Genomic DNA, 23,953 nt, shown 5'->3' with positions numbered 1-23,953 from the left:
TGTAAATAGCACAAAAACTTACATCAACACACCAATCTTTGCTTAGAAAGTGGTTGACGACGTGATCAGGCAGTATATGTTTCAAGAGATGTCTGTTGGTCCTCTGCGTGTCCTCCATCTCATCGAGGTCGGTCTCGGCTTGCAGCTTCCACACAAAGTCGAGGCGAGACGTGCCCTCCACCAGCCGCGCGTGGTACACCACCAGCACCAGGAAGACTAACACCAGGATCAACATTTGAACGTATGCTGGGAGGTGGCTGCAAGAGAGTTGTGATGAAACTTAGATATTTTGGTCTACTCGAGTCCATCGCATTGCATTGTTATGTCAGACAGATGTAAATAGATTTTTGGCTGCTAAGCGGATCTTTGTTTTGGAAAGCATGCATTACAGAAAATGTTTACTATTTTTAAACTTACTAACCCTAAATTAACCTTATTTCTGCCTTTCCACTAAAGTTCATGCAGAATTTGGGAACAAAAATTGTTTTGAAAATGTCACGAGATAACGGCTAGGCATATAAATATGGGGTAACGGAGATCTAGTTTTTGGTATTGACTGGTTGCGGTAACTATAATGAAGCATTCTGACAACACAATGAATGAAATAACGGCGTATGAAATGTCATGCTACTACATCAATAAGCATTCGACAGCAATATACAGGAAACAACTTTTTTAATCCAAGTAAAATAGGTGTCAGTATATACGTAAAGGTTTCCACAACAATAATTCTTGTAAAAAAAGCAAAAGCTGCAACAAAGAATGGCCTTGTTACCTGTACTCAATCGGCCCAATATCAGGTCGACCGGTGGGACCGGGCCCTGATGGACTTGCAGTGGGTTTATAAACGCTGCAAATGATGATGATGATGATGAAATACACACACAGAAAACAACAGACTTGGCTAGCTAACCAAGTGATGACAAACGTTTCAAAAAGACGTTAGGACAAGTGTACTGTAGCGCGATCCTCTATCACTATCGCCTACCGACAAATGGCTAGCTAGGGAATTATTTTGTAGGAAAATCTGATCAGCGCCTCTGAAAACCGACTGTAAAGAATAGCGCTACTGTAGCGCGATTCTGTTCAGTCGGTACTAATGAATGTCGATAATATGACATTTGAAATATGTTGCAAAAATAGTTCCCAAAGCGCCCGCTTAAGACGCTGATCAGATTTACATACAAAATTTCTCGATAGCTACCCGATTGTCAATAGTGACACTTTGCGATAGACGGTGACCCCGTCACCGTCTATCGCAAAGTGATAAATCCCTTAAAAGTAAAAATCACAAACTTACGTATCAGCAGCTTTGTTGGGATGATTGTAGAAGAGTAGCAGTAGGATGCAGTACATCATGACGTTGATGGCAGCCAGAAGCGTCTTGATCAGATAGTACAGCTTCAGGACAGACGTCAGGGCTACAAGACACAGCACCCACGTGAACACCACGTATTCCGGGTGGTAGCATTCACCTGGGAACGAAGAAACGATTATTTTGAGGTTAGTGATCCTCGTTCGTGGTTTCTGAAATACAAGTGACCTTAAAAAACACACGATTTATCTTGTTTAGGTGATTGAGTCCCGCGTTTTGTTGTTCGAAGCAAAAGTGAACTGTAGACTAGTTGATTAAAGGGCTCGCAATACATAGCGCGGTGGTAGCATATAAGAGCCTCTAAGAAAGTTAAGCATAAATAAGCATAAAAAATATGTTAAAGGCAATCAGATGTGTGCATAATTTTAAATTAATATTTATACTAACAAGGTGGTTATTTGTCAAAATTATAAAGTTAATATAATTGTTACAAACCTGAATCGTAAGAGTCTATTTCTAAAACCTCGGTGGTATTGCATTTGGTAGTGTCGTTGTCATCCTTGATGAATGATTCATCACACACGTATAGTTTCAATGTGCTGTAAAGAAGATTGATGCTTTATTTTTAAAATATCCATGGTTTTAATGTTGTAAAAGTGTTAAGTAATATTCACGAGGAAGGTTTAAGTAGAATAGTCTTTCATCGCTTCGATTTAACTTTTGAGTAGCAAAAAAAATTTTTAAATCGAATGCGTTCTTCTATGGCCTATAGGGACTGAGAGTCTGATACAAATAGGTACAGTAGCGTAATTCTGTACAGCGATACGATCGAGTCTCGAGAGTTAATTATTTAAAATGTACTTCAACGATTGTTTCTCTGGCACCCGCTAGAGGCGCTGATCAGACTTTTATACAGAATAATTCGATAGCTAGCCGGTTGTCCGTAGTCGATAGTAGTAAAGAATCGAGCCAGTAGCTTTATGTACCGTAATTTACCTGGATATAGACATAATAGTTATATAGCAGCATATGATGATATTCCTCTGTCGCCTGGTAGCTGACAGTCGAGAGCAGACCTTGGACAAGCGAGGCAGTACTCCCGGGAACTCCTCCAACATCACCAGTAGGAACCAAACCGTCAAGGGAATAGTCATCACTATGTGGACTAGCACTAAGTTCCAACAGCTGAAAGAGGAAAAAGGATTTGAGAAGACGTAAAACCTAAATAATTTTAATAATATAAAATCTAAATTTTGATTGTAGGTGTATTTACCAATGGATACTTACAATTAATTGCAAAAGTCTGTGCTAAATCGCTTCTGATAAAATCGACCGCGCTAAATGAATTATTGACGAGCCAAAATGGTATCAAAGATTGCATGCTAGCGGACCCACTCGGATCCGGAACTAATGGGTGGTAGGTTGTATATTAAGGCGCTTTGAGTAGAGCTTACATAAAAAAAAACTGAAATCTGGATCTTACGCAACTGTAGTGTGGGGGAAAAATTATAGAAATTAGACATATTTTTTCAAATCCCATTTCTGATTATACGTAATCATCAGTCTACTTACTTGTAATGTACAATACACTGCACAGCGACAATAAACAGCCACAGTACAAGGCAGCACATGATGTTAGACTTGAAGGTCTTCTCGTCGAGCTGTCCGTAGCGTCCTTCAAGCGAAGGTCGACGGAAGCGCAGAGACCACAAGTGCATGTTCGTCTCACGCATACGACGGTTTGATTTTACTTCTATCAAGTGGTTGATTAGATCGTCCTCCTAGAGTTCAAAGTTAGTATTAGTTAGTTGAAGAATATAAAAGAACAGCGAGAATTGGTCGCAAGATAATTTTTGACTATAAATAGTTAAAGAGGTGGTTGGTACCAATTCTCACTGTTGAATTTAAGCAAAACAAATATGTTACGGTTCGATTAATAACTTATGAAATGGAAGAGTGAAAAGGTAAAGATCCTAGTTTTGCATACAAATAAACGGATAATAAAATAAGATTAGGTTTTAGTAACAGTGTACAATATTTTATGAAGTAACTCTGTAAGCATCCTCGAAGAAAGAAATTCTGCTTTAAGTACTATTAATGACACAAAAAAGACTGTTTAACTCACAAGTTATGAGTTCAAGTAGATATGAACGCCCGGTTTTTATTCAAATTAATCTATGACTGGAGAATAAGCGGATTTTGTCACAGCAACTGTTTGAAAATGACAAGTTTTGGTAACGAGTGGTAGACAATTTTACAACAATAACTTATGGACCTGAAAAAAATAGTTCAGCAGCCTACAATTTAAAAGAACAAAAAAAGCACTTACAATAGTAAATTAGTTAGGAAAGACCAAGGAAATTGTTAGGACGAACGAAGAATAGAAAGAAAGAAAGGAACACACAGTGACGTCGCAGTGGAGCGGCGCGTTTACCTCGACGTCGGACAGCGGCGGCACATCGTCGTCGGACTCCGGCCGCGGGTCGTCGCCCTGCAGCCGCCGGGGACGGACCACGCCCGCCGGGCCGTTCGCGTAGTACTGGAATAGAGGGTTTGTTAGCAGAAGACCAGGTGTACCTTAATTATATTCTCTGTAGTAGGATGTATAATGTTTTGGAACTCATTGTATTGAAGGTATTCAAGATATTTATGCCCGGTTTCTGAGACACATTTATCTATGCAAACTGTTTTTTTTATATGAGTTTAAACGCTGTTGAATAAATAAACTACCGCTAAATGTACCTCAGAAACCGGAGGTTAGAAAGTTTAGTGAAGACCTGCTATTCTTCTGTGCCAGATTCGTGTTTAAATCTGGTGAGATTTCAGTTTTTTTTGTTACTTTGATATCCATTAACAGTAGTAGGTACGAGTTACTAAAGTACTTTAAATTTCTTAGGTCAAATTTATCTAGCATAATAACTATAATATACAATAGTCTTCTTCTTACAATGGTTTATGATATAACAGAAAAAGGGGATAAGAAAAATGTATTTATGTTTTTATCATACATGTTGGAAAGGCATCTCGGGCGTCCAGTCGGCTGTCATCTCGTCTTCAATGATACTGGGATGTCGCGGCGTTGACTCATGCATTTGTTGCTGCTGTTGTGGCGTTGGTAAACTGAACATAAATGTTATAATGATAAACGTTTGATAGATAGATGACAATCTATACTAATATTATAAAGCTGAAGAGCTTGTTTCTTTGTTTGTTTGAATGCGCTAATCTCGGGAACTACTGGTCCGATTTGAAAAAATATTTCAGTGTAAGATAGTCCATTTATCGAGGAAGGCTATGGGCTATATAACATTACGCTACGGCCATTAGGAGCGGAGTAGCAATGGAAAATGTTGCAGAAACGGGGAAAATTATGACCCCATTCTCTCTTTGGTGACGCAAGCGAAGTTGCGCGGGTCAGCTAGTTTGAAACATAACCCGAAAGTAGTTTTGAGCTTTACGTAGCTACTTCAAGAAGAACAAACACGATTGATTGTATCGTGGAATTTTGAGATATACCTCTATAATGTACCGTAAAGGGTTTTGTTCAGTTTAGTGAATCTAATAAAAAAATAACTTTAAAGTACACAAAATTGAAACTATCAAACATCACTTTATTTACTGGGATCACTGGATATGTCTGGTGTTTTTATGCAGGACTTAACTTAACCAATAATCTTATAAAAATATTTGTGTCTGTCTGAATTTAAGTGATGACATATCTATCTAGTGGTCACACAGTACCTGTTCTTAGGTTTAAGTCTGGTGGGCTGTTCGGTGGTCTTGATGAGATACGTGGTGATGTTCAGCTCCTTAAGCTTGGGGTCTCGGTCCCCGCCGTTGCCGGGCTCCACCTCGAACGCTCCGTTCAGACATTCACGGGTCGCTTCTGATATGTGCACGCGACTGGATAAAAAAATACAGTGTAATATTTTTACTAACTTTCGTATTACTACCATCTAGACGTAAAAAATCTTTAAAAATTGTTGCAACAGTTCTATTTGTAGCCGGATAATAATCGTTTTTTTTTAAATCATAGAGCACGCTCTACCCGTAAGGTTCAGCGTCCACTCATATAAAGAATGACCGCGCTAACGGTTGCTTAATTTCTCTTACGGTCGGGCTTATTTGAGTGTTTTATGACACGGAATGTCGCACAAAAGTTAGAACGTGGTATTTACCCCGGTAGTCCTCCGCTCTCCATGTAGTTGGCAACATGGACATCATGTGACCAGAGATCGAACTGCCACTTGAGCAGTCCCAGCACTCCACACAGCACTGTACCACTGTGGATACCGATGCGCATGTCGAGGTCCACCTACAAACATACAACAAGTACATGAAAGTTAGAAAAATGGACATTAAATGTTATATTGATTGGCTGGAACTAGACTACTTTCGAGAATAACTCTTGAATTTCTTAGAGATTCAGGACTTTTCTTAGCCACAGATTTGGTCAAATTTTTGAGCTTTTCTTCCCAGACATTGTCACAGAGCGCCCGTAATATGAAGGTCAAGACACAGACCTTTATATCCAATTAAACCCACCGGTCCTGTGCCCGAGTCCTTGCTTGTTGTGTTAGATAGACCTTGGGTATTATGCACATACTTAGCAAGTATACAGTAATTGATCATTTTCAATGATCAATTATTTTCTGGGAAAACAATTATGACACATTTTCTTTAAACATTCGTTCTCTTACCCCATGATTATTGTGTGATTGTTTGTTCACCTGTGCATTGTAGCGCACGTCGCGGATGGCCCGGATCATGTGCAGGCCCATGTTGACGCAGCAGTGCGCGTGGTCCTCGCGCTTGTCCGCCAGACCGCTCACGCAGAAGTAACAGTCGCCCAGGAGCTTGATGCGGAGACAGTCGTTCTCCTAACGAAATAAATAACCATCCATTAAACAAGTGCTTTATTTTATTTCGTTTATTTTGCCTTGACGACCTATGTGATATAATTATAATTATTCTTATCAGGCACTATTTTAAACAACACAACCTCTGTATTAGTATAGACTATATTTCGACACATAGAACATTGATAGATTGTTTTATACATTTGCAGTCATGTTATCTTTAAGATAAACTATTTGAGACTTATCCGTAAGTCGGGCAACTGTCTCTACAGGTTTCCAATGTATTTACACTGGCTTTAAGTAAGGTTTCCGCAGTGACAAAAAGTTTGCATCCGAACTAAGTCAGATATAATTTAAAAATGAAGTAGAATCTTACCGATGCTAGCTTATCGAAGCGAGCAAATAGTTCGTTTAGCAGCTTAACCAACTCCTGCGCACTGCATTTACTTGACAGTTCTGTAACAAGAAAGTTAAGTTAATCATATTTTATGAGCAAAGAAAAATCTGGGAAATTGAACAAAATATTAAAGCAGGCAATAAACGACATCGATGTAGATAAAAAGTGCAATCGCGGTACGACGAACGAGATACGATTTCTCGCAATCGCGTTTCTGCGTTTTGTCGAGTAAGATGTATAGTATTGTCTTACCTGTGAATCCTTTGATATCAGCATAAAGTATGGACACGTCCTTATGTCTCTGAATATAGAGGTTATTGAACTGCTGCTCTTGAAACTCGCCCTTCACTCTGTTCACGTGACTGTAGATCTCTTTAGCCAAGAAGTCTGGTATTACTGCGACAGTAAGGAAAACCTTAGTTTAATTTCTTAGATTAGTCAACTACTAGAGACGCTTTACAGATTTTTTTAAGATTACTGGTCATTCCCACTCTACGCTACTGTCTGGTTTGCGGAGAATTTAAAGCGATATCCAATTGTTTGACAATGGATAGGTATGTTTGCAGTCGTACACATATTGGAATGAAATTTATAATAGAATGCACGCCAAAGTCAGTAAGATGATATGAATACCCTACATCAATAAAATAATACATCTGGTAGTTAGTATAAATAAAATTTTGAAATATTAGATAGGTATAGACAACTTCCTAAAAGTCACAAATGTATCGATTTTTTTAAGCAAATCCGAGGAGCACACAGCTGTTCACATTTTATAAAATAATTAAATCAATATATTAATATCTTTACTTATATCATTCATTTTTCCGCATCATTCATTTTGTATGAATTAACCGCAACATTCAATATTTTTAAGTCAGTAAACCTTGCTATAAGTCTCACCGCTCTGAAACAGTTTCCACTGCCGCTTGCTCTCCCTCTTAGTTCGTTCCCTGGTGACCATGGAGCGGCGGATCTCGTGGAACTCCTTCCTCTGCCCCCAGTCCGCCAGCGACTTGGCGTACATGCCGGCGAAGTTCACTGCTATGTATAGGAGCGCGTTGCCGATGAGCAGGCGAAGGGTGCAGGAGTCCGCCTGGAAGAAAACAAGTAAGTATCATTACTTTCACTTACCTTTATACCATTTATTTCACCTTATCATCACTTTCTTTCAACTATGTGCGAATCTGCTTCCAGTCTCATCGGATGCAGCTGAATACAGTATTTTATTCTATGTGCATATCGCACCTCCACAACCTAGTTGCCTGGGTTATAACACGATACTTCTTGGTAAGACTAATTATCGGACTTTCAAGCTTTTGACTTCTGGTAACGACTGTCCTGCTGTAATTTTCTTTTGTTTCTGCAGTTTATTTCTAAATCTAGTAAATCTAACAGACGAGCTACTTTTGCATTAATTATTGTACTTATAGTGTCACTGAGAAATCATATTACGATAGGTGAACGACGAATCCAAATAAATTATTATTTTGACTATTTATAAATACTCAATCTTGATGGAACCTTGCATGCCTAAAATCTATTGAATACGTTTATTTAGGTTATGCAAAGTCCCAAACCCAAAGGTCTAGCACCTGCCTCGTTCGGGAGCAGACCTTTGCCCAGCAGTGGCACAGTAACAGATTTTTTTTTATTTTTTATTTTAAAAAAGACAACTCTCGCACTAAGAGTTGCTCTTGTGTCGCGGGGACTTTTACAAACATACAAGCAACGGACACAAAGCACAACCATACCCGAAACAATTATTTGTGGATCGCACAAATAATTGTCCCGTGTGGGAATCGAACCCACGACCTCCCGACGCAATGGTTGCGGCGTGGTGACCTAAACCACTGCGCCACGGAGGCAGGCAGTTAAAAAAATAAACTAAAATTACGACAAACTTTCACTTACATCTATAGTACAGTGCACCATAGACCTGGTACCATCCATATGGCCCTTGATACCCGAGGCCGTGGCGACGATGTGCGAGAGGAACGACAGCATCCCGATGATGATGCACCAGCACAGCGAGAGCGGCAGCATGGCGTACGGCACGAACACGATGAACAGCATGTACCACACCTGGTTCTGCGGCTCCTGGAACCCTAGACCCTGGCCGCTTAGAGCTGATCCAAGGAGACGGTGAGGTTAGTTACAAGCGAAGCGAATGTTAGACACGGTTTAACATAGAATGGTTTGACAGTGAAATTAATACGTTAAAATTCAAAAGTCGTTGTGTAAACTACCTACATTTTATATTGTTGTCAATGAAGACTTAAGATTATAAAAAAAACTGTTATTTAGAATATTATTTTTTTTCTTTATGATCGTAACTTTTCGTATTTTAATAGAATTTCATTTGAAGAAAATCAATGTTTTTTTTGTTTAAAAAAGCATCTATGACTATTTTTCCATTATCCTTCTCACTATTGGTATTTATTAATTCATACATAGGTATACTCGTACATTACATACAAAAATTATAGCTTTTATATTCAAAGGATTTTATTGAATTCACAATTTACTAAAGTACAAAGTATTTATTTAACTTTTATAGCTAGCTGCAAGCAAAAACGTCTAATATATCTAACCAACAAATTCAAAATGATTTCTCATTTATACAAAACATACAATAACGTGTTAAAATGTCTTGCAAAGTTATTCACAAGCCGCAAAGCGTTGACAACATACCTTGAGCTATGAGTAGTATCCAGGTAGCGGCGGCGGCCCAGTGCAGGTAGTTGTTGGCGAAGCAGCGCCACCAGCCCAGCAGGCACACGCCTACGTTCAACATGGAGAACGCCACGGTCCACGCGATTTGCGTCAACTTTGTACTGCTTGATATACCTGTGTGGAGTGTACGATTAACCCCCGGTTTCTGAGGTACATTTAGCAGTAGTTTATCTATTCAATAGCGTTTTTTATGTGAATTTATACGCTACTGAATAGATAAACTGCCGCTAATTGTACTCAGAAACATTAAATAAAACGCATTAAAACGGGTTGAAGTGAATATTTGCAATGGATTATACACAAATTAGTTAATATCATAGCAAAACGACAAGTACTAACAGACAAGTAGCAGGTATATGTAGATTCAATACTCACTATTCTCATTGGTGATACTGTAGATAATTGCCAAACATACCTGTAATGGGATTACAATGTAAGTGATCAGTGTAACAAGCATTAGCGTCAGTAATGACTGACAAACTTGATTGAGAGCGAGTGCGTATCAAACTCACTTTGAGCGCCAGGTCGACGACGTTGACGATAATTAGTGATTTCTGTCGCTGCCTCTGTGAGTACCTCTGATATGATATCTCTACTGCCGGGTTCTGAAACATGATCGTGTAATTGAGGTCTATGAATAATCCTACTAATTACCTAACGATTTGATACACAAATAGTTTAAAACCTAGATTAACACATAGGATGCTTTTAACCACGGGAAAACTTTCCGAGCGGGCGTAAGGTAGTAATTTATAAATACATATATGTCATTTAGGGTGAAATACCATAACACTACGTACTACGGAAGACCAGCCATAAAAAAGATTGGCTACAGATGATCGTTTCAGACTAATAAGTTAAACGGTAAATTTTAGATTAAAATTATGTTGTGCATAAACAATCTGCGATTACACAATCGTTTAAAAGAAAAATAACTAAGCCAGTTTTGATTATGTGTAGAGACGATATTTTCGCCTTAATTTATAAAAAAAAAATATTAACCCAAAGAACATTAACACTTTTTTGAATCGCAGTATTTATAAAGATCTCACCTTAAAACTATTAGTGATTGAGGGACAGTATATCCCCCTGTAGTACCGCGGCGCCCGCAGCATGCCTTCTGTCTCCACTGCAAATTAACATTTATATAACATAGACCCGTTGTTACCACTTCTGGATAAGTATCAACTGGTTTATAAGGAGGAATTTCGACAGATATTTTTATAAATTTGCTGTTAATTTATGTAGTAGATTAGTTATATGACAGTTTTTTACGTGTAATTAACTAATTAAACTTGCCAGATTTCTATGCTTATTTCATAGCAGAGCGTATACTTGTAGGACAAATGTTTGTTAACCCCACATAATCATGTTGCTGTTTTAGGTTTTGGGGTTTTAATATCTAAATCTTACTAATAAAGCGAATGCCTAGAGCAAAAATTATAAGAAGCGTATAAGTATTTAAAAACGTGCTGTGTGTAAGCAAAACTAAATTAAAATATACCGGCATCGAGATATTATTCTGCTAACACAACTATACTTTTTATCTTTCACCAAGTCTTATTCCTTATGGTAACTTGATCTAGTTCAAGTGAATCAGGTTAAATATAACAAATTATACAGTCAATCTTCACACCTCCCCGCCTATTTGGGTCGTAGTTCCGATATTCGCCCTTGAACAACTAAGGGTAAGTCCTAACCTACTATTTACTTAAAAGGGTATCACTCGACTCATGGGTAAACAGTAATTATACCAGATACTATTGATTTGTAATCATATTCACTCGTAGCTCGTAGCCGTGCTACGGCGTAGAAGCGTAGACATGCTACGAATAGTTTGCCTAACTACGCTTCAGAGCTATTTCTAAGAAGCTAATTAAAGTATGCTCGTAGATCTTCCATATTATAGTAGATCTCGCTGAATAAATTACCTATTAAAAATTGTTTTTAACAATAATTTCCTTCTTTTAAAAGAAAATTACTAATATTTTAAATGGGAAAGTTTATGAGGATGTATGTATGTTTGTGACTTTTCGCACTAAAACTACTGAACCCGGATTTTCTTTGCATTGGAAGTGCAATGAATATCCGTGCATTTGGTACTCAGATAGTTCATAATCTAGTTTGACACAAACGATACTTTCTATGTCGGAAAATTTTTTGACGCGGGCGACGTCGCGGTTAAAAAAAAAGTTCATTTATATGGGAATTGTGAATAAAGCAGTGTTATAAAGCAAAAAATAAAATAAAAACATTTGTATATTTACCCAACATGATCTTACCCGTGTCCTCTTCTGGGAACGGGTCGATGCCATTGGTAGAGCCGCCGTCGTCGCTGATGCGATGCTGAAATATAGCACATACATATAAAATCACTCCTTTATTGTTTGTTGTAATTAGAACTGAAGAACGAGTGTGAAGTAGAAATGAATTCGACTTAATATGGATTAGTGAGTATGATAATAAGATGTCGTACTGGCCGATATCGGCTCCAGAAAACAGAAACATATTTAACAGAAAATACTTTTTGACCCGACCCGGGATTGGAACTCGAGACTTTTGTGCAGCAGTTGCATACAATACCGACAGTTACTATTGATAGCAACATCTCAGTTAAAGAGTTCTCCAACATAACAATCAACACAACCAAAGAAAATCTATCTATCTAGTCGGTTTTATAAAGAACCTACTTTAAACGAATTACAAGACATATTCTTCTTTGAAGCATGGTCGCGTATTTGTACGTACTCATAATATAACGCGAGTCTCAACGATAATATTGATTGAACATCGCTGTGCAATATCGCGGATGACGATGTATGTTTCACTTCACAACGTTGTAAATATTACACGTCAATGAAGGTCAGTCACCTTTGTTTATGATTGAATTGTTCTCTTATAAAATATGCAACGTCTAGCTTCTAAAGAAATAGGTGCTGAAAGAGGAATACGCCCTTAGTTTTAAGCATACATATGTTCATATGTATATCGTTTGAGGAGTTTTGCATTCAAGCACAGTTAAATCAAGATTCATGTCTTAGCGAAAAACCATCGAAATCCGGAAGATTAAATTATAGTCAAATATGTTTTATTTCATAAACCTTTGGCAAGTATTTGAGATCATCATAGTATTTTAAATCTACCACCGTTTCGGGAAAGCTGTTTGCTCGTGAGAAGAAACGGCATGAGACTCACGGCTTGCTCTTTTTAATTGTCAATATTTTCATGTAACAATATTCTGATAATGATTTGCTGTGTGCAGTGTGGAGATTTTTAATAATACGTATTCAAAAAAAAATAAACCTTGTTTTAATTATTTTCTTAATTGCATATATCTGATAACTATTACCTGGTTTGAAATCAGAGGACCTCAACAGTACATAACGCACCTGTCCCATCTCTTTACACATGATCTTTATACCGTATGTGAGTTGATGTGTTACCTACCTGGTCATCAGGCGCAGAGCAGCTGGCTCCGTCACCCGGCACTCTCTCACCGTCGGGCGTGTGATTGTGAGCAGCATCGCCGGTCCGGACGTTGTCGCCACACCCCTGACACTGTAACAACACAATAACGTTATTTACTTGCCAACTTAGTTAACAACAGCCGCGTGGATCGATCTCTGAGGTTAAGCTACGCTTGCCGAGGTTGTTCTGTGGATGGATAAAGGCACGTTAAATTGTGGCTGTCATTTTCAAAGATCTTTGATAGTCGTTAACAGAAGTCAGAAGCTTGAAAGTCTGACAACCAGTCTTACCGAAGGGTATCGTGTTATAACCCAGGTAACCGGGTTGTGGAGGTCAGATAGGCAGTCGCTCCATGTAAAATACTGGTATTCAGCTGCATCCGGTGAGACTGGAAGCCTACTCCAACATAGTTTGGAAGAAAGGCTAAGCCATGATGACTTGCCATAACAAAGTATCGTAAGAATTACAAGGAGCTGCTCAAAGGCTGTTGCGCTCATCACTACATTAGTTAGTAAACCATTCATTGATACAGAAACATTTGCCGTCTAATGATATTTTTGCTCTTTACTTGTTTTTTAATGGCACTCGTTTCGGGAAGGCTTTTGATAAAAATTTGGTCTTAGGCAAAGTAAGTCTTTAGCAGTAAATACATAGACACAATGTAGGGCAAGGGTAAAAAGCGCACATACGTAAAGAAGACCGAAGCAACTACTAGCGCAAAACTTATTTTCTATATAAATTCTAGTCTTCGACCGCTGCACATTGTAGCAAATTTGTAATGCGCCAAGGCCATTCCCTAATTTTATTAAACTATCTATTCTAATACATGGGACACTGTAAATAGCGAAACGTGGGTATTTCATACACCTCTGCGTACAGCTTCGGGTGTAACAGGGGTGATGTTATAGATAGAATAGAAACTAAACAACGCATTAAAAAGCCATAGTTATGTATGTACTTAGTGTCCAGTCAGTATGACATGTCGCAACTGGCGTCAAAGCGTCCAGCTAATGGCTTCCATGTGTAAACGCATTAGCGGACTCTTATCACTTTCTACCGATACTGATAACGACGTAGTACCCCGCTATTTTGAATACTATCTATTTATTTTGATTGACTATCTCCTAAGTTAACTTTAGTTATAAAATATTATACTGTTGTATGGAGCTTTACAAATATATTATGCGCAGATGAAATCAAAATCAATTATAAGCAAATCATTTGCTTAGATCGAAACTTTACTCTTATAATTGTTTTACAGTTAGCAACTTAACCACCCAAAATACATCGAATCAAAAGATCAAACAGACTTAGAATACCTTTGTATTTATTTTGGGAATTAAAACAACGATATTTACAGCAGTGAAAGTAGTAAAATGAGCACTTGAACCACGCGCTCTCTTGTCCCATATATGTCATCCATATTCTCACAGGTAGGCACGTGTAGAACCTGTGCGAAGTATTACGTGTAGTTTTATAAAACAAAACTATGTCACAATGTTTATACGCGACTGAGTGACACGGGTTGTGTTAAGGTGTATTTGATCATACATTATATTGTCTTAGGCTTTCTACATACATATTTGGTTCGGCATTGGCCTAACCGGGCGGCAAATATGTGTAGATGAATGTTCGGGAAAAATGCCGCTCGACTTCGCCGTGCCAAAATGTTTAAACCAAATTGTGACGATGATGCCCGAACACCGAACAAGTCCAGTATTGTTTCAGGTCGGTTTCTTGTTCAGTTAATACTGCCGAAACGAACGTGGCGACCCGAATATAGGTGTACTATGTGTAGAAAGCCTTACATTGTCTGTCTCATATAACAATATTAGTGATGACTACTAAAGTGTCAGTTAACGTCTGAGACACACGTCTCGAGTCTCATCTCACGTCGCAATTATCTCAAAAACGACCTCTACTACTCTCTAGGGCGAGGTAAATAACCTCACACTGCAACCGAAGCATTTATGTCCCAACAAAAATGTATTACGAAAGGAAATAACACAATTTCCCAGCGATCGTCCACGGGGCCATAAATATACGTTTCGGTGTCACATGTAAACTCGAATCAGACAAATTCGGGCGAGATAATTTGTCGATCCCTCCGTCCCTTGGAGGGTACGGCCTTAATTATAATCTGAATTTGTCAATCAAATATGCAAAGTACATTGGAAGTTTGTCAAAGTTTTAAGTCACATGTAATTCCGTTTGCGAAATACTCAAGGACTTTACGTAATGTTTATTGAAGATAAAAAGGGTCGGAAAACTATCTCTTTTGCGAACCAGTAAGTGAATATATTTTGCGTAATAAACAAATAGTTGTATAAGAAAAAGGTTGGTTTTTCGTGATGGTCCTTCAACGAGAAACAACATCTTTGTATAATGTTGTTTATCTTTAAATATTTTCGATAATCTTGACCAAAATTTGTCTTAATAAATACAAATTTAGGTTATCAATACACTTTTATGTCTTCATAATTGGATTTCATAGTGGAAATTAATATTAGGTACGCTTTAACTTAATAGCTCTTATTTGGGATTTGATGTGGAGATTTGATAAGAGATACTTGACTTGCCGTAGCTGTCCAAGACCTTGTACCAAGACATTGAATTTCGAAGTGTGTGTGATAAGGACAGGTTCTATACACAAAATTATGTGATAGCTGTTGGCGGCGACTTCAAACGCGCAAAATCATTTACCTGGCTAGTAAAGTAACCTATTTATCAATCCAGAATATGAACTATATGTGTAATTAAATAAAACAAAATGTATTTCGTGAAAGTGTAAAGACATACATGTAGAGTTCTGTTTTAATCAAAACAAACTTTTGTACTTATAATAAACGCCAGTGTCTACGTGGAAGTGTTTCCTCTGGTTTAAAGTATATTAGTAGTTTAGTTATTATTTTGAGTGGAAGAGTAACAATCATCCATGTACATTCCCAGAAGTTTAGTATTCATCAAAACTAATTTCTACAATTATAAATGTGAGTGAAACACATAAGAAAGATGTTGTTCTCCGTCCTGACATAATCATCAGAGTTACAAAACCACAATAGGGCCACAAATTACGACCACATGGTATTCGAGTCACGGTGTTCTTAACAAACACGACCTACTTAGAGGTGTTTGTCAATTCATTTACACTGCCGCTACTTACGATGGGGACTCACTGGGCGTAAGGGGAGAGTTGCGGTTCGCAACCAGTCAAGAATACTTGCGAGCATTGGAGTTGAAAAATTAGTAATGCAGTAGTGAATGAGCTGAAAACTGAGTAATTGAGCAGGTATCACCTATCTCGGAGACAGAATTTATCCTTAAGTAAAATGTGTGAATATTAAAATTTCCTAGCCCAACATTTCGTGTAGAAATCTCTAAAAACAAGGTTTAGACGTTTTTACTTCATTAGAAAATGATGTTTAAGCTGTTTTATGTCAAATGGTGTGGCAGTTTTGAGTTTCATAAAAGTTAAATTCCAGCCAATTTAATAAAAAATGGAACCTCACTTTGCGAGAGTTTAGGTGTCTTTTTATACCTTTTTTGATATCTGAATGCTTACACACAGCTTTGATAAGTACATTTCACGCAAAATGTCCTAGTGAGTGACCATCTTAACTGATTCCTAAACATGAAAACGTAAGGGTGTGTCTATATTTAGCCCGCGCTCGTCATATTTGCCTCTCCGTAGCCGCGCGGAGCCGCGCGGAGCCGCGTAGGTGAAGCTACGAGACATTCGCACAAGCTCGCTCAAGCGTGTAATCTGACACACAGGTGGGTTAACTCACGATTGATAACAGATCACCAGGTTATATTGATCTTGGCGTGATATTTGTGGATCGTCTAAATATGTATGTTTGCAATTATACATGACATGTGAGTTCCATTAGTAGATCCAATAGCAAAATATAACTACAATGTGTGTCACACTTGTCAGTGGTGTAGTAAATAGTTTGTGTATACTATGTTCCTTTCTATATGAGAAAGAGAATAGACGTGAATTCAAAAAAACGAGTATTTAAAAAATATGGTTTAAAAAACTCACTGGCACTGGTTTCTTTACAATGCCCTGCTTTGTCGCTAAAGTAAGACATGTGATCCTTTAAAAATTAAAATGGAACGTTTCCTGTGGAAGTGGAAAATTTAGTAATTACTTATTTTTAAAGATGTGTAATTGATTAAATCGGTCCTTAGATCAGAAAGCCCGGATTTGGTTTCTACTGTCATCAACACAAATGACCGTTACGTTTGAAAACATGTCTGATACTAGTGCTAAGGATATCGTTATCCCTTTAGATTGAGGAAGTGAGCAGTTGATGAGCGTTTGGAGGTTCATGAGGCAACTTTGCTCGATTACACAGATATTTCTGACCTTCACTTGACCTAGAGAATGATCCTCGAAAACTAGATTACAATCGTTCTTTGCTTTGTCCGTCCTGAAACTAATAAACTTTATAATAGTTTATACATAAAATACACGTTTAGCAGAGCCGGGACTAATTTCTCTGGTACAATTTAATGCAGAATTTGTCGAAACAATTGTTTGCGACACACTATAAACTGTAGGACTGAATTCAAAAGTTAAAATTGTTTATGTCATCAACCGGTCATCTTTTGTCAAAGAACAGTAATTTTTTACGTCAAATAAACTAGAGATACTGAAATATATACCGAATTTATAGGCACATCTTGCGTACACAGTATAGTATAGCATAGAAAAATGTAGATTGTTTCTAATTATTTCTTTGATTCCGTTAATTTTTTGTCGTTTATTCCGGGATTTACCTTCCTCTACAAATTATCGTCAGTACACATGAACTCTCCAATGCACTTTAATTTGTACAATCGCCAGTGCATTTGTGGTTAAATTCTTGGATTAAATACGGAAAATTGCCCGAATATGTCTAAATTCCACAATACTTCGATAACTTGCGGTTCCTCAGTGAACAGGTATTTAAATGCACTAATTTAAGTACTTTACACTCACAAAGTCCTTATATGGCTCGGTTAATATTAAAAATAAACGTCAGTACGTAAATCGGAAATGACTACTGTTTGAATAATAATGAAACATTTCTGGTTAATTAAGAGTACATTTATAATTGTACAAAAATGTATGACAGTTATTCAAAGCAAAATCAAGGCGTCCTACTTAGCATAAGATAGTTAATCTACAACTTGTATATTTATTTATATCATGTTGGACTACTAGTCTTAATAGGTTACATGACAAAAGGTTCAAATCTCAAAACAATACACCCTAGACGTAGTAAACAAACTTAGTCCCTACATTACCATAAAAGCTGCAAATATGCGGCACAGAGTCGGCATTAAATCTATTTTCGCTTATTCCGACATTCCCGGGGCCTATAAAAATATTATCTACAGTAATAGCGAGGATTCCTCCGACGGGAGAGGGAAGGAGCTCGCATTCACCTTAAAAGGAATATAAATAATATTACTTGAAGCATTTTTTCAGTGGCTTTGAGCTACGAGTCACTCGATTTACGCGGTGAGGAATTATTGGCGACGGTGAGTAATATTGTTACTATTGAACACGTGGAGATCAAAGTGTATAAGTGCGTCAATTGTGTTAGCACGTCATTAGGTATTGTCTTTAGCCATCTGTAGCGCGATTCTTTACCACTATCGACTATCGGAAAACGGTTAACTATTATCAAATTTTGTTCGAAAATCTGATAAGTGCACCTATCGGGCTCCGTAGAAACTAATTTTGCAGCAAATTTTAAATATCAAACTCTCGATACTCGATAGTACCGACCGTAGAGAATCGTTCTGCTCTAGTGTCCCGTGCTGAGTAAAATCGTCGTCGTTCCAAACTTCTCGGCCCTATTCGATTTCTTCACGCGATTTATCCTTGAGATGTTGTCAACCTTGATTTTGGTGTTCAATCTGTCATTTTTCAGCCCGGAGACGAGACGAGGATATATGCAAGAATTATACTCAGTATTAATATAGTACTTTGTGGATCAATACAAGAGAAATTGCTAACGTGGATTATAGAATTGCATCATAGCTTTTAAACTTTCGCGTTGCATGTTTAATACATAAAAGGATACGGTAATTAAAAGAATCACGCATTTTACCTTGAAATATGTTAATGTTATCATTTCAATAATTCAATAGAAACTTTACAATTATTATATACCTACTTTGCGTCTACAAATTGCTACTCACATAATAATAATATTATCTGGCAAGCTGACGATACTGAGAATTTCCTAGTAAATTCGATTCTATTCCGCCAGTTGTGCGAGTCTAACCCGAGATAATATTACATTCCAATAGATTTGTATTAAAACAATATGGGGAAGGGAAATTTTACTATTCTCTCTTTGGTTGCCAGTATTGAAACATTTCGGAATAGAATTACAAGTTCTTATTTCAGAATCAATTTTATTATTCGCTTACCGGTCAGAATAATGGAAAATATGTTGTGCGAATAGCTGGAAATAGTTGAACCGGCATAGATGGTCACTAAAAGGGTTCAGTGTATATACAGGTCTTGAACCTAGTTCAGACTCCAGTACTCACAAACGTACCTATAATTAAGGCTGTAAGTGTTAATGTGTCACCACACTGTTATTGTAGTACCTTAATGAGAGAAATAAACCATATAATTAAAATGTGTAATGAATATTGTGATGATGACCTTTTGTGTCATCAAAGTGGCCTAAAGACTTTGATAGACATGGCGGGTTTCGATCTTATTTGCTGTTCCACCATAGAGACTATGTTATACTTTTTAAAAAGATAACGGCTTATTGTAAAGAAGTTAATTTATGCTAATGTCTATCCTAATTATTGAATTAAATATAATTTTACATAACAAATAATCTTTGTGGTATGCGTAAAAAAGTTTTGTTACAGTCGAGTATCAATATTCTTGTCACGGAATAAGCTTCATATTTTTACGGAATAATTGAATAACAATGAGATGCCAATGTTTTGTATATTACACAGTTTCCTCACGGCTCGTTCTCTTTGAACCGCTTTATTAAATTTGGCATTGTTTTGTAAAAAAACATACTTAACTTGTTACCTGTCATTTAGACACAGGCGAGGTATTTTGCGAATTGTCATACATTGAATAATGTGGCATTGCATTATATGGGGGGGTACCCTTGCCGAGCTAGTGGTAGATTCAGTAATTCTTACGATTGTCATTTGACTTAAATTTGTGTCAACGTTGGTTAGAATGTTTCTTTTGGTTTATCACTTATCTAAGATTACCAGAATTCGCTTGCAGCTTCTAATATTCTTATAAATATTTCTTCTCAATATTAATAATCAAAATGAAGACTAAAATAAATTAATTTAAACATGTAAATCGATTGTGTAAGTATGTTGTTTACAACACATTTCTCTGGATCAATAACGTAGGTGTTTCCTCAATTCCTGAGCGAGTACGCACTACAAACTGCGGTATTTCCTACGTCTTGTCATCTAGAACTTACTCATGCTAGACCTAGTTAGACATTCTTGGAGAACACTACGACCTACGTGACGAACACCTACCCACGAGATTTCACAGACTTCATTGTAATTTAGTTTATGAGTTAAGTACAATTTAATTGCATAATATCTCAGAAACTTGAACCGCAAGTTTGTGAGATACTAAGTTTAAAATTATTTACTTAAACACATAGTTATAATATGAAGAGTAAGAGTATGCTTTTCCAAAATGAACTAAATGCTATTATAAAAAAGATAGAGCTGTTTCTAGTTAGTATACTATACCGATATCTCTTTTGACTCTTTTCATTTACAAACTTCCACAACTTTTCATCGTTTTAGCGAGTGAGATTACCACCTTTTTTAAATAGGGATGACGATTTTCTATTTTTTTATTACTCACAATATATTTATGTACCTGTACATTCATATCATTGTTAACTAATTTGTAAAAGTGCAAAATTAAAACATCCATTTTGAGGTAGAAAACATCTTACTATAATTCTAAATCAACATAAACCAAACCACTTTAACACTTAAAGGTGATATCCGATCTGTTTTTGTGAAAATATGAATAGAAGGTACTTATGAAAGGTATGCTATAACTTTAGCAATAACATATTCGTTGTAAACACGGCTCCCTCGTGAACGCAGTGTGAGAGGAAAGTTACAGACAGATAATGAGAATTTACCTTCCCTAATGTGTTGATTTGATGTTTTTCCTACTGCAATACTTACTGTTTGTTCCGGTTCAATTTATAGACAACACTTAACTTGTATTTTGCAGAAAATAGTTTATATCCATTATGTTCAACTGTTAATGGATGATAATTACTGCATAATTACCCATTTTATCCATACATAACTTTAATTCCCTAATGTAGCCGCTTGTCAATTTTGTTTTTCAACTAACTCCATGTTTAGCCATGTTATTTTGAACGAGAGCGTAAACAAGACCGTTGGCGCGGTCATTCTATAGATGGGTGACCATATAGTGGTATTTGAACTGAGCGTCTCCGTGCTTCGAAGGGCAAGTAAAATGTCGGTCCCGGTTGTTCTCAATTAAGATAACAGTCTTTAAGCCATGTCAAAGGCCACTCGGGTGGCTTGAACAACTTTGACACTAGGTTGACCACTAACCATACGATAGATAGATACTAGATAGATCTCTAATGCTAAGCCTAACGTAATGTAAATAAAGGCTCATCTCAAATGTATCGGGGTCAGGTTTCACTGATCAGTCTATCTGGATGTGGCTCATTATCAAGTGTTTACACACCAACCTACACTGTTTGAGAATCGTGACTTGATTTAAGATTACGTAGTATACATGCTGAGTGATTCTTAGAACATCTATTTGCTATAGTTACTTGTAACTTTTCCGATATGTGTTAAATAAAAATTTGCAATTAATAATGTTGGTCCCATGCAGTACTACAATTATTCCAACAGACTTTGTCCGACCTGGAAATCGAATCAAAATCCTCGTGCTCAGCAGACCTAATATTGCAAAAGACCTAAATAAGTAGGAGTAGTAGCTATAGTGTGGGACGTATGTATCGCAAATATAAAACTCTTGTAGATATTTTAATTTCATCAAGTGTGAATATGAAACGGGGTTTAAAAATACATGTGAATGAATATCAATAAAGTGTAAAGTGTTTTTTTTTATGATTATAAAGTGAAAACAACTTTGCTCAACACTCAAATGAATATGAATACATTATACGTGTAAAGTTACGTCACATTGTGTGAATGCGCACACTGGATTATACTTTATTTACAAATTTACAAACAAATAACACCGAAATAATATAACCACAGTTTATTTAGAAGTCCCTAAAAACTTTGCATCAATCCAATTCAACCAAATCCTAACCTAAAAGTTAAACATTTCAAAATATTGAAAAGATTGTCAGTCAGTTGGGACGCGAAAATTTTCACACAAACAAAACATATTGTTATCAGAAAAATCAAATACATATTGTGCAGAAATACAATAACAACAAAACTTCAGAATTTCTCGTAGCGAAAGAATGTAGCGGGATCCCAAGTGATTGGATTTAAGTCCTTGATGAAACGAAGCGAGAAAGGATATAACACGATGATGGAACGTAAGCAAACGTGAGAGGTCGTGGGCGTGCGTCGGGTACGTCGCGTACGTTGGAGGAAACAAATCAAAACAAGTGATTTCGGTTTATTTGATAGAGGATAGAAGTCGTTCGAGGGAAAAGGAAGCGGTAGTGCGTAGTGTGATGTGGACAACTGTTGTCTTTTATAGGATGGAGGTTTGACCTTCAAAACTACTGCAGTACTGAAGTTAGTAACTTAATTTATAAGACCTTTTCAAATTTTGTTAACTTGTGAACTGGGATTCATTTGATTAATTTTGCATATAAACACAAAAAATATCTGCGCTATTCTCTCGATAACATTATCTTAGATAGTTTTTCGCTTGTTAAAATACGTAAATGTAACAATTTTCAATGTAAAATACAACATTTTTCAATATCTTGACGGCGATCCTACTTAAGAAAGAATAACACAGAAAACATAACGTTTATATAAACTGAATAAACAAACGAAAACAATACAAAAAAGAACTGTCCCTATGAAAGAGTGGAGGACATTTCACAGTCGACTTGGCATCAGATAAGCCAAGTGTGCGAGTCGCTCCAGCGAGCGTCCACGACACAAAACTATGTGACTATGTGACTATGTGTGCACACGTGTTCACATAGAACTAATTCACTTATGAACTTGTTTTTTTAAAGTTTCATGCTAGTGTAAATCGGCAAGCGCGGTAGGCGGTTTCACTATTATAAGGGAAAGTAAAATTTATAAAACGTACAGGATTCTGATATAGCATTGATAAAAGATGATTGGATGAGTTTAAATGCTGTGTATTATTGTCTCGCGTCCGCCTAAGTATACTAAAAAAGCTCGTTTTCCTATTGTTAGGATAACTCATAAGCTATAGCTAGCTATATTACTGAAAACTCTACTCGAAAACTTTTTTTTTATTATAGAGATTTTGTAGTATTTTCAAAAAATATTTACCGCTAATTACCGTCCTATATCACGTGAAAGTCATGCTCAGCAAAAGTCAAAATTATGCATTTATCATACAATTAATTAGTACCTATGTTTCTCTGGTTTTTTAAAATGTTATCAAATACTTACTTATAAAAACCATGTAAATAATTAAAACTAAAAGCAAGAGACGATCATCAGCACTTTTCATTTGTGTTACGACGCCACGCGACATAGATGGCTGACAGTTAACCAAGTCACAAGATTAGTGCTCTCAACTTGTTCCAAGTGGAGCAATGTGCCAGTAAATTAATTAAACTAGCTTCTTAATTAAAGAAATTACTTCTATTTGTTTCTACTTGTGACGCTATTCGTTTAAACTAGCTTTATTGAAGAAGTCAAGTAGTGTTTTATCTTAATGTGTTACGCATTTTTTTATTGAAATATGTAGGTTTAATGATGTCAATGAACTTTTGACAATGAATTAAAACTTTTACGTTTATCTTTGTACTATGTTAAGAATATATTAGAATATTTTAATGATAATTAATAAATTCTTTATGTAGTTGACGATCGGCAAATTAAATGCCATCAAAAACATTCTGTAAAAACCTCAAGTCTCGCCGTAAAAAGTTGTGAGATCTATATAATACCAAGTCGATAATCTAT

The 23,953-nt window shown here is 36.7% G+C and overlaps 1 protein-coding gene across 9 annotated transcripts in view; it reads right to left on the bottom strand.

Moving 5' to 3' along the window:
* The window catches only part of Ac78C (adenylyl cyclase 78C), a 105,622-nt gene that overhangs the window by 4,772 nt on the left and 76,897 nt on the right, over positions 1 to 23,953 (bottom strand). For 4 of the 9 annotated variants that reach the window (XM_076124486.1, XM_076124454.1, XM_076124515.1 and 1 more), the window contains exons 3-23: positions 12,755 to 12,865; positions 11,575 to 11,653; positions 10,360 to 10,436; positions 9,820 to 9,912; positions 9,683 to 9,722; positions 9,266 to 9,421; positions 8,486 to 8,700; positions 7,475 to 7,667; positions 6,824 to 6,967; positions 6,551 to 6,630; positions 6,046 to 6,195; positions 5,494 to 5,630; positions 5,057 to 5,218; positions 4,324 to 4,435; positions 3,720 to 3,854; positions 2,888 to 3,096; positions 2,312 to 2,500; positions 1,811 to 1,914; positions 1,301 to 1,475; positions 776 to 850; positions 23 to 257 (exon numbers count right to left, since the gene is read on the bottom strand). In XM_076124486.1, coding sequence (XP_075980601.1) covers positions 23 to 257; positions 776 to 850; positions 1,301 to 1,475; positions 1,811 to 1,914; positions 2,312 to 2,500; positions 2,888 to 3,096; positions 3,720 to 3,854; positions 4,324 to 4,435; positions 5,057 to 5,218; positions 5,494 to 5,630; positions 6,046 to 6,195; positions 6,551 to 6,630; positions 6,824 to 6,967; positions 7,475 to 7,667; positions 8,486 to 8,700; positions 9,266 to 9,421; positions 9,683 to 9,722; positions 9,820 to 9,912; positions 10,360 to 10,436; positions 11,575 to 11,653; positions 12,755 to 12,865 — 2,871 coding nt within the window. The remainder of the gene's footprint in view (positions 1 to 22; positions 258 to 775; positions 851 to 1,300; positions 1,476 to 1,810; positions 1,915 to 2,311; positions 2,501 to 2,887; positions 3,097 to 3,719; positions 3,855 to 4,323; positions 4,436 to 5,056; positions 5,219 to 5,493; positions 5,631 to 6,045; positions 6,196 to 6,550; positions 6,631 to 6,823; positions 6,968 to 7,474; positions 7,668 to 8,485; positions 8,701 to 9,265; positions 9,422 to 9,682; positions 9,723 to 9,819; positions 9,913 to 10,359; positions 10,437 to 11,574; positions 11,654 to 12,754; positions 12,866 to 23,953) is intronic. The other 5 variants (XM_076124479.1, XM_076124470.1, XM_076124463.1 and 2 more) reach the window with 5 other exon arrangements.

This window comes from Anticarsia gemmatalis, chromosome 2, assembly GCF_050436995.1.
Source record: "Anticarsia gemmatalis isolate Benzon Research Colony breed Stoneville strain chromosome 2, ilAntGemm2 primary, whole genome shotgun sequence".
Lineage (NCBI taxonomy): Eukaryota > Metazoa > Arthropoda > Insecta > Lepidoptera > Erebidae > Anticarsia > Anticarsia gemmatalis.
This window is presented reverse-complemented; position numbering and strand designations above follow the sequence as displayed.